A 15,087-nucleotide genomic window follows, 5' to 3' on the forward strand; every position below is an offset into this window, starting at 1 on the left:
TGATCAGTCTTTGAGGATAAAAGACTTGTATTTGTCACTTCAAATGGAACATAAATCTTAATTACAAGTGTTTAACACTTTGTGAGCATTTGGATGTGCATGAGAAGTTACTGATCATGATTGGGTTCTTAGATAGGTTTTCTACATATTAGTTAGAACTGGAGACTTTATAGGAGACTTAACCTGAAGAAACAAAGAACTTGTAGATTAAGCACAGTACCTGGGGAGGTAATGCAGGGCAAGCCTTCCTGCTTGTACTATTTCTGTAATAGACAGTGAATTTCTACATTTTCCTCAGTAGTCTGTTACCCTGTTTCTTTGATCTGTTTTAGTTAGTGCAGGTTGTGGTTCTCCAGCTGTTTTGTCTCACCCTGCATTAGGATCTGATGAATGCTTCTCTCATAAGTACTTAGACAATTCTTTATCCTGTTTTATAGCTGAAATGAAGACTCCCAAACGTAGGCAGCCGTTTGTCCCATTTGCTCTAAGAAATCACACTGGATGCACTCTGTGGTTTGCTACCCTAACTACAACTCCAACACGGTAAGAAGCTGTTGGGGGGATCACTTAGACAATATTTGGCTTCCCTAGCATGGCAGTCAGACCCTGTTGTTGTTTTCAGTGCTTTTGTTCCCTTGCATAGGCAATTCCCAGTCTTTCTTAACTAAGCCTTTTTTCAGCAGTGAGTTTTACTTCTACAATAAAAGATTTCTGTTTTTTCAAGTGGCCCAACATAATGTGAAAACCAGTCAGATGCGTTCATGATTTATGTAGGTGTTCACTGCAGGACTTCTGTAGGCTGAGGCAGACTAAAAAGTACTTGTTAGTTGAAGTAGCCATTTTGCCAGTTTGTAACCTGATGTGATTCTCTTCACAGGGCTGCCCTGTCTCACAGTGGGAGTCCAGGTGTTGTTCCTGGGGAAAATGGGACCTTGCTGGATGATGCCCATAATGTCAGTGAATGGCAGGAAGTTATTACTGGGGAAGAGGTTCCGTTTGAATTTGAAGCCAGAGGGAAACTCAGACACAGGTGAGAAGTGATTCTTTCCCTTTACTTTGCTCTTGTGAGACCCCATCTTGAATACTGCATCCAGTTCTGGTGTCCTCAGCACAAGAAGGACATCAAAGAGTTGGAGCAAGTCCAGAGGAGCACCACAAAGATGGTCCAAGGAATGATCCTCTGCTATGAGGATAGAAGATATTTTTGTTTTGAACTGTTCAGTGTTTTCAGTGTAATAATGCTTAATAGTAATTTCACTTCATCTCACCTGGTAGGCACACACATGATCTAAGAATTCATCAGCTGCAAGTGAGAGTAAATGGCTGGGAAGAGGTCAGTCCAGTGTCTGTAGACAAGGTTGGAACGTTTTTCCGATACGCTGCACCAGATAAGAACTCCTCCTCCTCTACTGTAAGTTCTGATTTGGAGTCTTAGTTTGGGTGGAATCTGATGTCTTCCAAGATTTTAATCTTAAAACAGCTGCTGTATGAGGTTGTCATCTTTCCAGTTAGCTTGGATTGGAGAGTTTGGAGATAGTGGATTCCCAGCTGACAGTTTTGTATAGCACAACTACAGAGCAGTCAGAGCTTCCAGTAACAGAGCTGGTGTATTAGTGACAGCATCAGGGACTCATGGAGATTAAATCTTAGATCAGCATAGCATTTCAGCAGCTATTTTTATTTCCTGTATTACATTAATACTTCTCATGTGTTTAATTTACTTAACACTGGTGATTTCCCATAGACCTAGAGATTGCTGAAATACAGGGCAGCTTAGACAAAATACGCTTGTCATGAAGGAAGAATGCAGTTGTAGTAATCAGCAGGCTGGCAGTTGGTGGTTGAAGCTCAAGGATGAAAATGTTCTTGTGGATTTTGAACCTAGTTAAGTTTTGAGGCTACTAAAAATTGTTGAGCACTGAAGAAATGTGAAGTTGAGATCTTTCAGGGCTTTTTTTACCAACCTTCTTCAGCTTTGTTTCTTTGTTAGAGCAGTATTGCAAACAGGTTTTGCTGGTACAATTCTGACACATTCCCAAGCTGATCAGAAACAAAGTGATGGAAGTATTTAGTTTATTCTTGTGATGTAGCATTCTGCATTACAACTGAGAGTAGTGTCTTAAAAAGTTGAAGAAATTTAACTTGCTTGTTTACTTTCCTTCCAGCTTGGAAGCCCAATAAGTAGAACAAACATAATACATCCCCAAGTCTACGTGAGTATCTATTTCCATTTTTTGAGAGCTAGTATAATTCTGCAGTGAATGAGCTTTTCCATCCTTCTAGAACCTCTTCAGTAGAAAGGAAACAAGAATCAAGCAAACAAAATGAACTGTCAAGTCAGAACAAATTTAACAGGACTCACCATTCCTCACCAGTGTAAATGGTTGGTTGAAGAATGGGGCTTAAATCCCAGCCTGTGAATTCCAGCATGGGTCCATGTAAAGTGTGGTTTTCAGGATTGAGGTATCACAGTATAACTTAGGTTGGAAAGGACCTCGAGGATCATCGAGTCCAACCTATCAACACAGACCCCATGACTAGACCATGGCACCAAGTGCCACGTCCAATCTCCTCTTGAACGCCTCCGGGGACGATGACTCAACCACCTCCCTGGGCAGCCCATTCCAATGACGAATGACTCGCTCGGTGAAGAACTTCCTCCTCACCTCGAGTCTAAACCTCCCCTGACAGCTTGAGACTGTGTCCCCTTGTTCTGGTGCTGGTTGCCTGGGAGAAGAGGCCAACCCCTTCCTGGCTACAACCACCTTTCAGGTAGTTGTAGAGGGCAATGAGGTCACCCCTGAGCCTCCTCTTCTCCAGGCTAAACGATCCCAGCTCCCTCAGCCTCTCCTCACAGGGCTTGTGTTCAAGGCCTCTCCCCAGCCTTGTTGCCCTTCTCTGGACACGCTCAAGTGTTTCGATGTCCTTCTTAAACTGAGGGGCCCAGAACTGGACACAGTACTCAAGGTGCGGCCTAACCAAAGCAGAGAAAGCAAAGAGGTGACAGTGGCTTTGTGTGAATAGTTAAAAAACGAGGTGGAACCTTCTTAACTTCTGACAGGTGGAATGATGAGTGACTGTTAATTACACAAGGCTTAGAATTCAACCTCCATGAATATATAAAATAGTGTAGTAGGGAGACAGTTCATCAGGTATTCTTTTTGGATCTGTATGACTCTTGTTTGAACTTGCAGTGCTTTGAAAAAAAACCAAAGTTGTCAGTGTTTAGAATTACTTTTTCATAGTTACTTCTACTGTGTTTTGAGGAGGAGGTACAGGATTCTGAATCATTAGTATAGAGCTGTATATACCTTAGGTGTTGTGTGTGGCTGGACTCAGCTGGCATGTTTTCACTCCAGCAGTTAATGCTTCAAGACTGAGGTGTCCCTCTTCTAGATGTAATCATTACCTGAGCTTCTTAATGCTTTTAAATATCTTCCAGTTTTCTTCATTGCCTCCAGTTCGTGTGGTGTTTGAAGTTACCATGGAAGGTAGCGCTCGGAAGGTGATAACAGTGCGCTCAGCCTTGATCGTCAAGAACAAGCTGGAGACACCAATGGAACTGAGACTAGACAGTCCTTCTGCTCCTGACAGTAAGTCTTGTATAGTCCTTTCATACTGTGGGGAATCTGCAGGTTCTGCCCTGAGAGGATTCGCTGCTCTCACTAATGGTTGACAAAAACAGTAAGGAGGGGGAATGTAATTCAAGAAGAAAATGCTCAGAAAGGTAAGCTGCAGGACACAATAGGATTCGTCCTTATTGTTCAGTTAAACAGGAAAAGCTCTGTGAAGACAGAATCTTATTTTTGTTCACAGCATGTCTTTCAGCAGTAGAATCACAGAACCATAGAATGGCTTAAATTGGAAGGGACCTCTCAACTAGACTCGGCTGCTTAAGGCCTGTTTCAGATGTTGGCATGCAAAGGTGCAGGCTAGAGGTGTAGTGAATGTTGGTGGTGTACCCAGAATGTAATGAATGAGATCTTTTGGATATTAGCATTTTCACTAAAACATCCAAGGATAAAGGATTTTAATTCCAGCAAACTTTATTTCCAGTTTCAGCTTTACACACCTAAATTTGTCTTGCTGCCAGACTGTTAATAAGGCTTAAAAGAGAGGGTTGGTGTTTGAAAGACAGAAATTAGCTGGTGTTTTATGCTAAAAAAAAGATGTGCTGCTTCAGAAATTAGGGACTTACTGTTTATGCTTTTCATTAAAGGAACCTGTTTTGATGTGTGTATTTTCTTCTCTGGTTGCAGAACCTGTAGTTCTTCCAGCAGTTATGCCAGGAGATTCCTTTGCTATTCCATTGCACCTTACATCTTGGCATTTGCAAGTCAGGCCAAAAGGAATGGGAGTCTTCTTCTGCAAGGCCCCAATTCATTGGACTAATGTCCAGAAGACAGCAGAAGTATGCAGCAGCAAGAGAGAGTGTCATTCAATGGAGTCTGAAAACAGCAGGTTTTTCAGGTAATTAAGGCATAATTATTGTTCTGTAAGCTGTTTTATCTTCTGATAAATGAAACACTGTTGAAGTAACTAATAGGAAAGAAAACACTTGGAAGTGAAAGTTTCTGCAGTGTAATGGGATGTTTTGTTTGGTCTCTTGAACAATGAGAAAGCATTGAAGCATAATTGCTGTATCTCTGCAGGGCCCCTTTGCGCATGCCTGTCTGAGAATACAAAGTAGGCATACTGTTAACTTTTACTGGTAATAAAGAAAAGGTTAGAAAACAGAATGTGGCCTTAGGGTAAATTATCTGGTCTGAGACTATGGAAGTTCTTTCAGGAAATGAATTTTGCATACTCCATAGTTACTGCTATGTGCCTGTTCATAGTTTCATAGTTTCATTCAGGGTTGGAAGGGACCACAAGGATCATCCAGTTCCAACCCCCTTGCCATGGGCAGGGACACCCCACACTAAATCAGGCTGGACAGAGCCTCATCCAGCCTGCTCTTAAACACCCCCAGGGATGGGGCCTCGACCACCTCCCTGGACAACACATTCCAGGGCTTCACCACTCTCATGGGGAAGAACCTCCTCCTCACATCCAGCCTGAATCTCCCCACCTCCAGCTTCATTCCATTCCCCCTAGTCCTATCACTCCCTGAGATCCTGAGAAGTCCTTCCCCAGCCTTCCTGTAGCCCCCTTCAGATCCTGGAAGGCCACAACGAGGTCACCTCGGAGCCTTTTCTGCAGACTGAACAGCCCCAACTCCTTCAGTCTGTCCTCATAGGAGAGGTGCTCCAGCCCTCTGATCATCCTTGTGGCCCTTCTCTGGACACCTTCCAGCACCTCCACATCCCTCTTGTAATAGGGGCTCCAGAACTGGACACAGTACTCCAGGTGGGGTCTCACCAGGGCTGAGTAGAGGGGGAGGATCACCTCCCTCGACCTGCTAGCCACACTTAGCCCGATGCAGCCCAGGATCTGATTGGCCTTGCAGGCTGCAAGTGCACACTGAGAGCTCATGTTGAGCTTTTTGTCCACCAGCACCCCCAAGTCTCTCTCCTCAGGGCTACTTTCCAGCCAGTCACTGCCCAGCCTGTATTTGTGCCTGGGATTGCCTCGACCCAGATGCAGGACCCTGCACTTGCTCTTATTGAACTTCATGAGGTTGGCTTGTGCCCACCTCTCCATAGTTCCATAGTTCATTTCTTAATATGCTGTGTTTGAATATATCACAGGCAGGGAAAATAACAACTAGTTTAAAATAAAGGTTTACTTACCCAAGTTTTTAGCTTAACTGCTGAAAAACTGAAGTGTCAGGTGTCCGAAGCAAGGATGTGTCCCCTGGGAAAAAGGACACATTCAGCATTTGTATTTAAGGACAGGACTGTAGTTTTTCAATAGTTAAAATCTCTTTTTAGTCAGTTAGCAGCATTTTTTTTCTGTGAGTTTATGGAAGAAGGTTTTAAAGCTGATAAAGTATAAAAGCAGTGTTCTGTCTCTGAGCACACAAGTGGTTTTTGAGTGACTAATTCTTCAATTAAAATCAGCAAACTGCTTCTGTCTTCAAGTTGGGCATAACTACAAAATGTTTTATAACCCAACTCCAAAGTGATTATATGGAGAACAGTTCAAAGTGCTGGTTTTGCACTAAGTCCTCAAGCTACAGCATGTTGTGGGTTTAGTGCAGCACACAAAGACAGGGTTCAGTTACTCCATGGAGTTCACTGATGATTTCTCCCATAATTCTGCCCTCACAGGTTTTGTGTGGCTATAAAGAAAGAAAATTACCCAGATTACATGCCTTCCAGCATATTTTCTGACAGTGCTAAACAGATTTTCAGACAGCCTGGGCATACTATTTATCTCTTGCCAACGGTGGTCATCTGTAACTTGCTACCTTGTGAGCTGGAGTTCTACGTCAAGGGAATGCCAATTAGCGGGACGTTAAAACCTGGCAAAGAGGCAGCGCTGCACACGGCTGATACATCCCAGAACATTGAGCTTGGTAAGGTTCTTTTTCAGGTACCACTTTCTGACCCTCTTTGAGGAGTACTTCAATATAACTGCTCCTTGTACAAGGAGCTATAGTGCAAGAATGGGAAATTATAAAACCTGAAACATTCATATGACTGTTTGCTTGGGGTAGAGGGCTTCCCACAGTTAATAGACAAATGCACACAGCCATGAGAAGTACTGAAACTAGCATTATTCCCCCAAATCTGTCCTAGCTCTCCTGATCCCTTCCTTATGAGACTCTTTCCATTTTCCTGAGAGTGGAAACTGGAGAGAACAGTGATAAAGAATGGAATAAATCATGTAAGTTCCAAACATTTTGGGTGGGTTTGCTCTTTTTGTCCTGACAGAAGTAGTTGGTGTTGAGAGCACAAAAGGAATTACTCAACACTGGCTGAACTTCTGATGCCTAAAGTAGTAATTAGCCCTGAGCAGGGTTCTTCACAAAACTTTTTTCCACTGCCTGTGACTGGAAGGGATTCTTCATGAGATCACAGGCCGTTACACTGGGCAGATTTAGAAGTTAATTTGGGTGAGCTATATGGAATATTCAGAGGGATCAAGCCATATGAAATGCCAACCTGCAAGGTCATCAGAAACTACTGTTTCTTGAGGGGGGATGTTTTATTTTGCTTGCTTTTCTTTTCCTAGGGGTATTGCTAGAAAACTTCCCCATCTGCAAAGAGCTGCTGATTCCTCCTGGCACACAGAACTACATGGTGCGGATGCGCCTGTATGACGTCAACAAACGGCTGCTGAACTTGACCATAAGGATTGTATGTCGTGCTGAAGGCTCTCTAAAGATACTCATTTCAGCACCATACTGGCTAATCAACAAAACAGGTCAGTTTCCAGTATTCTCATTCATGGCTGTGATTCTGGACTGGAAAATGAAGATGTGATGCAGTGTTTTGATTTGCTTTCTGGCTAAATAGAGTCTTGAAACATTACTTAAGAGTTAGCACATGGTAAGAGTCCACGAATTAAAGCTTCAGGCATATAAATTGTGAGGGGTTTTGTGACAGTGCCATCAGCTGTTGTTTGCTGAATGTTAAAGCAGTTAACTTAGACATTTTAGTTGCTATATTACAGATTTTCCAACCTCAGCTATTGTACTTCTAATAAATCAACAGAGGTTAGATCACTGTTAAGTTGTGCTTTTCAAAGCCTGAAATGCCTGAGGAAGTGAATGCAGTTACTCTGTGTTAACATCTTTTAGTGCTTAAAGAGCTTAGAAGAACTTCTCTGCCTGGATCAGATTGCATAGCTGCAGCTGCTGAGCAGGTTAAATGGAGAACAGAGGAGAATGCAGTAGGAGCCATTAGTCTGCAAGCAACCAAAATATTTTAGGTTGCTCCTTAATTTGAAATAGTTTTTACTGTTCTCACTTTGTGCAAAGGTGAAGTGTACTTTGACACTCCATTTTTTGTGTGTGTGTTTACTTAAACACTCCATTTTTTGTGTGTGTGTTTACTTAAAGGATTACCACTTATCTTCAGACAAGATAATGCAAAAACAGATGCTGCAGGTCAGTTTGAAGAGCACGAGCTTGCTAGAAGCCTCAGCCCACTTCTGTTCTGTTATGCTGATAAAGAACAGCCAAACCTGTAAGTAATACTGCAAGAAGAGCAGACAGGAGGAGCCTTAGAAAGTATGAAAGTAATTCACAGAGGATTGGGCACCGATACATTAATATGAGTATCACAAAGGAAAAGTCTTTCCTTGTTAAGATATCTGTTAAGTTATTAAGTTTCTAAACAATGAAATAAGGAAAGCAGACAGCTCCTTTCTTGGCTAATGCTGTTGTGTCTGCAAGCTGCTTTGGTTTTATTTTGCATATTTTGAACTCGTGCTTCTTTTGGAAGAAATTCAAAGACCTCAGGGAAGAGATTTACCTTGTTGTGTGAACGATTTTGTTACCACCAAAAAAACCCCATAAACACCACTGCAAACCCTTAATCCTGAGCTCTGAATGCTGATAGAGTAGTAGCAGTCACTTAGTCTCCACGTGCAGCAACAGTGTTGAGATTTCAGAAGGGAAAGAAAGGAGCTGACCTCAAGGACAGAACTTGCTTTCTCCAAGAAATAAGAGCATGATTTAAAGTAAATTCATCTGCAATGTTCTGGGATTCTTGCTCAAATGACAACAGTTACATTTATCACCAAAACCTAGTCCAAATTTTCCTTTCAAACTAAAAAAGACACACATGTTTTCCTGGTCAGTAAAAGGACCAAGCCTTTTATGTGACATGGTTGCTGAATCTTGAGCAGTATGTTAAAAGAGCTCATGGCAGAAATGCAGAATCAATTACTCAAGAAGAGATTTGTGCTGCATTCTAGTGGTTTTATTTTAAGACACAAATGTTGGTTTTGTCTCTGGGAGTGTGTTTGATCATCAGCACTGTGTTGATACCTGATCCCTCGTTTAAATGAATCAATCTTTGTGTTTTCTTTTCACCCTTAGTTGTACAATGCGGGTTGGAAAAGGAATCCATCCTGAAGGCATGCCTGGCTGGTGCCAGGGTTTCTCCCTGGATGGTGGTAGTGGTGTCAGAGCCCTTAAGGTGATCCAACATGGCAACAGGCCAGGCCTCATTTATAACATTGGTATGTGTGGTAGGAACCGTTGGGAAATGCTGTAGAACTTGGTAGGACATTGTGTCAGTGACCCCACTTACAGCAGGGAAACGTTGGAGGGTCCAAAGAAAGCTATTAAGCAAAATGTAGTATTCTAGGTAGTTTTGAGTCTTTGTTCTGAATTTAATTAGCTTAAAGATAACTTTTGTTGTATTTGGTTTTCTGTGTTACATCAGGCGTGTTAATAAGTGTACTTAAAAATTGTTTGTTCTGTTTCTTTGCCTTTCTTCCCCTAGTGTGTTACTACTAAGTCCAACCACATCACTGTGTGGGATAATTCTGAGTGGTCTGTGCACTGTAATAGTTCAGCCATGTGCTAAATCTTTGATTTTTACTTTGTGCTGCCTCTATAGCCTGACATGAAGAGTGGAACCTCTCTCTTCCTTGTGCTGCTAGTGTTCATAAAATACACTCTCCTCAGAGGCTTTTATTTTATAATCAAAGGAAAGTTTGGAAGCTACTCCACAGTGATTTTTGAGGGTTTTTACATGTGTTTATATGTGGAATAATTACTTCAACGGATTTACTTATGGTTTGGATAGGTATTCTTTTAATATTCAGTGCTTATGACACATAAATTGTCCCTGAGAAATGGTAGCTGGTGGCATAAAATTGTTTACTCATGAAAATAATGTTTCAAGGTATGGCAGTGGTATGGCAGAAGCAGCACATCCCAGGAAGGAAGAAAAAGAGCTTTGGTTGTGTGGAATACTTTGTGGCACGTCTTTTAGTTTTCTCATGTAAGTAATAGCTTTATTTTTACCTTGCCTTCACTACCAGGTATTGATGTTAAAAAAGGCAGAGGCCGTTACATCGATACGTGCATGGTGACGTTTGCCCCCCGCTACCTGTTGGATAACAAATCCAGCTACAAACTTGCCTTTCTTCAGCAGGAGTTTGCCAGGGGTCGGGTAAGCTGCTGCCTGTTACTTGTTAGTACAATACCTGTAGCTACTCACAGCATCTTCTAACCACAGAATGCTAGAGGTTGGAAGGGAGCTCTGGAGGTCATCCAGTCCAACTGCTTGCCAGAGCATTGTCACCTGGAGTAGGTTACACAGGATGGCATCCAGGCAGGTTTTGAGTGCCTCCAGAGTTGGAGATTCCACCACCTTTCTGGGCAGCCTGCTCCAGTGCTCTACCACCTTCACAGGAAAGTAGTTCCTCCTCATGATTAGATGGAACTTCCTGTGTTCAAGTTTGTGCCTATTACCTCTTTGGATTCACAGATTGCATTGGGTTGGAAGGTACTCACAAAGGTCATCTTGTCCAACAGCTCAGCAGTGAACAGGGTCAACTCCAACTAGATCAGGCTGCCCAGGGCCATCTCTTGTACTGTCACTGGGCCCCACTGGAAAAAGCATGGCCCCATCCTCCTGACACACATCCTTTAAGTATCGATAAGATCCAGCCCCTAAGTCTTCTCCTAAAGAGAACAGTATGTTGAAGTACTGTTGGCTGGTTATGAGGATGTTTGTTATTCTAATACCAGCATCCACCTGACAGAATAATTAACTGTGCTTGTGTTTGAGAGGTACAGAGATCAGTGCTGTGGGTTTTAATACCTACAGAATATCTGTTAACTAATTCCTCATTCTAGGGAGCATCCAATCCTGATGGCTATATCTCCACACTGCCTGGTTCCAGCGTCGTGTTCCACTGGCCACGTAATGATTATGATCAGCTGTTGTGTGTGAGGCTGATGGATGTCCCAAACTGTGTCTGGTCTGGGGGCTTTGAGGTCAACAAAAATAACTCCTTCCATATCAACATGAGGTAACTCTTAGATAGAAAGCTCCTGTAGCAGGCTTCCATTTCTTAATAGAAGCAACTGTTTGACACTTCTGACTGTGGATGACAGAGATCAGATGCTTACCTCCCTTGCACTTGTTTGTTCTTGTTCAGGGACACCTTAGGAAAATGTTACTTCTTGAGAGTAGAAATCACTCTTCAAGGAGCCACCTACCGCATTGCCTTCAGCGACACGGATCAGTTGCCTCCACCCTTCCGCATAGACAATTTCTCCAAGGTAAAAGAGCAAAACAAATCACTGCTTTCTTCAGCTTTTTACTGAAAAAAAAAAAAAGGAAAATAGTTCTTTTATATATGTTAGAAGAGGGAGCTGTGTAATGAAATAAAATTCAAGTGTGTTAACAAATGACAGCATAAGATCTGATCAACAGCTTCTGTGTGAAACTCAGTCCTCTTTTCTAACTGTTACAGGTCCCAATTGTTTTTAATCAGCACCGTGTCGTCGAGCCAAGGCTGTACACTGAAGTGAAGCCTATGACCTCGCTGGATTATGCATGGGATGAACCTATTCTACCACCTTTTATAATGCTGACAGTTAAAGGGGCAAGCTCCTCAAATATTGTCTGCAGCATGAATGACTTCCAAGACAGCAAGCAGCTGTACTATGAGAACTTCATTTACATTGCTGCTGCATACACTTTCTCAGGGTAATTCTTTATGTACTAGAGGAAGATATTTTGAGTGTTCCTGGTGCTCATTGGGCTTTATGCTAATATTCTCTTAATGGTTGTCATTTGAAAGCTTTCCAAATGCAGCTGACCTTTTATCAGCCTTGTAGCTAGCAGGAGAAATGCCAGAACTGAGTCTGGCAGTCTGCATGCCTTACCTCGTTGGGTCATGGTAACTTAGCTTCATAGGTGCAGCTTGTCATTATTTTGTCACAAAGTGAGAAAGATTTAGAACATGGCATCTGCTGTGACCACCCCCTGCCTTATAGGGATGTTTAGGGTCATGCATGAGGGCTGACTTCATTTGGTGGATTAAGAGCACTTGACTACAGGCCATAGCCATTTGTGACATGCCTGAGAATTTTAAATTTGCAGTAGCTGATGCCCTATTGAAAACAGCTGTGGGAGGTTTATGTTTGCTTTTGTGGCTTTTTTTTAATGCAAGGTAGAAAATTTTCTTGGGAATTAACCTTACTGTCTGTGAAGTTTGTAGTCCCAGTGAGAAATTAAAGCCTCTTCTGAAAATGAGCTCAGATTAACAGTTTACACTGGTAATCCTAAAAACAGCAGGGGAAAGGAACCAACCCAAACCAACAGTACAAATTTTTGGCTGTTTTGGAAGCATAACCTTTCTCAGTTGGGCTTTGGTACAGGTCTCACTCAATTTACAGAGAAAGCAGGTGCTAAAAATAACCATGACGATGTTTTCTAGGTCACAGGAGCCAAGTGCAAGACCAGTTGCATCAAATAAGGATGCTGCATATACAGAGCTTGTCCTTGATGTTTCTCCAAAGACTCAACGAGTTGTGTTGAAAAAGAAGGTACCAAGACACACTGTGCTGAAGTGAAATGATATGCTGGGAGAAGGAATAAATAAGAACGTTTTTATGGTAACTTTTAAAGGGTGGAGAGAGACCTCATTGAAAGCAGCAGGTTCTTGCAGTTCTGGTTGCTTGCACTGTGGTGATGTTTCCATGTAAGACTTGTATGAGGGTCAAGGAGACAGAAAAGGCAGCTGGAATGCAAGCAGTAAGGAATGTTGTAAGACAACCAAGTGAGGTAATTGTAAGTTGGAGGGTCTAATGAAGTCACAAGGTAGAGCATGCTCTCTTTTTGATTGCATTGTAAGCCAAGTCTACTTCTGGAGCTTTTAAGCAATAGAAAATGTATTTAAATATTGCTGAGATGAAAACCAGCTTGTAAACAGAGCTCTGCATCTACCAAGGCTGTGGATATACACTCTTTGAATATTGGAGTAGAAGTTTTTACATAGAGTAGTTCAGGGCTCTGAAGTTAAATATATACAAGTCATTCCCAGAACTACAATCCCAAGCATCTGATAGCAAAACAGAACGAAAATACTTGCTCTGTACTGCTGTGTTCATTTAAGTCTTGGATTTTTCTGTAACAGGAACCAGGAAAACGTTCCCAGCTGTGGAGAATGACAGACACAGGAATGATTTGCCATGAAGGTTCTTCAGTTCCTCACAACCCCCATAAACCGTCTCCTCGGTCTGTGGAGTCTTCTATGATTTTAGATATTGCAGGCCTGGCAGCTGTCACAGATAACAGGTACTGCATAGAGAATATCTCAGGAAACTCTTGTAGATTCTAACCATTTCTTTGAAAGCATAGCTAGCACAACCCTGGATGAGGAAAGAAACGATTCTGAAGGCCTGTGACTGAGCTAGCTCTATGTGTCTGTGAACAGTTCTCATAGTCACTTTGGAGACTTGGCAATTTCTTTAAAGGCATGGCTAACTGTTTTCAGCAGCAGATTGTTCAGAAGTGAGATTAGGAAAATGAGCTTGAACACAGCTGTAGCAAGTGTTCACCACTGATATATCTCAAGGGTGGAACTGCCAAGATGGAATCCTCTAAGTGTTGGTGGCATCCTGTCTTGCAGATACGAGCCCCTGATGCTGAGGAAGCCTGACCGACGGCGCAGCACTACCCAGACATGGAGCTTTCGTGATGGAAAGCTGACCTGTGGTATTCATGGCCTTGTTGTCCAGGTCAGCACTGATTTGATGTTGAACTCATTTTGACTTTTGCTGATACAGTTGACAGCTGTTTGGGCTTAACACTCAAAGGAACTAAAGGCTGTGAGAATACAGAGGAAACCAGACTTGCACAAACAGCTTGCGTGGTTTAAATTCATGTTTGAATGTTCTTATCCATTTCAACAGTTGAGGATCTTGCACTATTAACTGGAAAGAAAACAATTAGGAAATTAGTAGTACATCATGGTTGAAAGTGAACAGGGTAGTCATGATCCTGTCACTCATCCCAAATGTCAAAATGCTGCAGACTACGTCAGTATCACTGATGAAAGCCAGGGTTTGTGTAAAACCAGCACCTGTCAGAGTCATGGGTCTAACATCTTGGTAATAAGAATTTAAAAGCAGTTTGAGCTGTTTTGCTCTTTCTGTGTGTTCCAGGAAACTCTGACTTGCAGACAGCTAGCACCTGCAAACTATCTGATCATTCTGCCTGCCGCTGGTGGAATTTGTAGGCACAGAGGCTTGCATTGCTTTAAAAGTCTAGAACTAAACATCAAAAGAATGTTGATGCTTGATGATGATGGTATTAGGTAGCTTCTGATTCTGAATATGCAGTGGGAATACTTAATTATTGATCTTGGCTGGTTCATCCTGCTGCCAGGCTGATCAAACATGACTTACCAGAAGCGTTAGTAATAACAAGTAAGATGCTTCTGATCTGCTGTTATTTTAGTTCTGAAGAGTAAGGAGAGGATACTAAAATACACTGTTAAATTAGTGTGTGCAAATAGTTATCTGAAGTCTTTATCACCTAACTTCATTGGTTTTTTACACTTACTCTTCTCCAGGCAAAGGGAGGAATGCTGGGTCTTCATGATGGAGCAGAAGTTGTTCTTGGTCCTGATGCTTCAATTGAACTTCTGGGGCCAGTTCCTCCAGAACAGCAGTTCATAAACCAAAAGATGAGGCCTGGATCAGGAGTGCTAGCTGTTAGAGTCATCCCAGATGGGCCTACTAGAGTTCTACAGGTGAAATTCTAGAATTAACTAGAATTTGGTTTAATTATTTGCTTACATTTGAAACACCTTTTTCCATATTGCTTCTCTAAACTCTTACCCAAGGTTACCTTTATAATAGAATAGAATAAACCAGGTTGGAAGAGACCTTCAAGATCATTGTGTCCAACCTATTATCCAACACCACCTAATCAACTAAACCATGCAACCAAGCACCCTGTCAAGTCTCCTCCTGAACACCTCCAATGATGGTGACTCCACCACCTCCCTGGGCAGCACATTCCAATGGCCAATTACTCTTTCTGGGAAGAACTTTCTCCTCACTTCCTGCCTAAACCTCCCCTGGTGCAGCTTGAGACTGTGTCCTCTTGTTCTGGTGCTGGGTGCCTGGGAGAAGAGCCCAATCCCCACCTGGCTCCAACCTCCCTTCAGGGAATTGAAGAGAGCAATAAGGTCTCCCCTGAGCCTCCTCTTTTGCAGGCT

At 42.4% G+C, this 15,087-nt stretch overlaps 1 protein-coding gene across 6 annotated transcripts in view; it reads left to right on the plus strand.

Moving 5' to 3' along the window:
• Positions 1-15,087, plus strand: part of VPS13D (vacuolar protein sorting 13 homolog D) — a 101,284-nt gene that overhangs the window by 43,148 nt on the left and 43,049 nt on the right. For all 6 annotated transcript variants that reach the window (XM_068158467.1, XM_068158468.1, XM_068158466.1 and 3 more), the window contains 18 exons: positions 438-543; positions 878-1,030; positions 1,276-1,411; positions 2,166-2,213; positions 3,443-3,593; positions 4,260-4,470; positions 6,213-6,460; positions 7,120-7,311; positions 7,949-8,075; positions 8,933-9,075; positions 9,886-10,016; positions 10,706-10,881; positions 11,011-11,134; positions 11,329-11,564; positions 12,298-12,406; positions 12,997-13,157; positions 13,492-13,600; positions 14,437-14,616. In XM_068158467.1, coding sequence (XP_068014568.1) covers positions 438-543; positions 878-1,030; positions 1,276-1,411; positions 2,166-2,213; positions 3,443-3,593; positions 4,260-4,470; positions 6,213-6,460; positions 7,120-7,311; positions 7,949-8,075; positions 8,933-9,075; positions 9,886-10,016; positions 10,706-10,881; positions 11,011-11,134; positions 11,329-11,564; positions 12,298-12,406; positions 12,997-13,157; positions 13,492-13,600; positions 14,437-14,616 — 2,741 coding nt within the window. The remainder of the gene's footprint in view (positions 1-437; positions 544-877; positions 1,031-1,275; positions 1,412-2,165; positions 2,214-3,442; positions 3,594-4,259; positions 4,471-6,212; positions 6,461-7,119; positions 7,312-7,948; positions 8,076-8,932; positions 9,076-9,885; positions 10,017-10,705; positions 10,882-11,010; positions 11,135-11,328; positions 11,565-12,297; positions 12,407-12,996; positions 13,158-13,491; positions 13,601-14,436; positions 14,617-15,087) is intronic.

The sequence above is a fragment of the Melanerpes formicivorus genome, unplaced genomic scaffold (genome assembly GCF_026170545.1).
Source record: "Melanerpes formicivorus ecotype bairdi unplaced genomic scaffold, bMelFor1.0.p_v2 SCAF_39, whole genome shotgun sequence".
NCBI classification, from domain to species: Eukaryota; Metazoa; Chordata; class Aves; order Piciformes; family Picidae; genus Melanerpes; species Melanerpes formicivorus.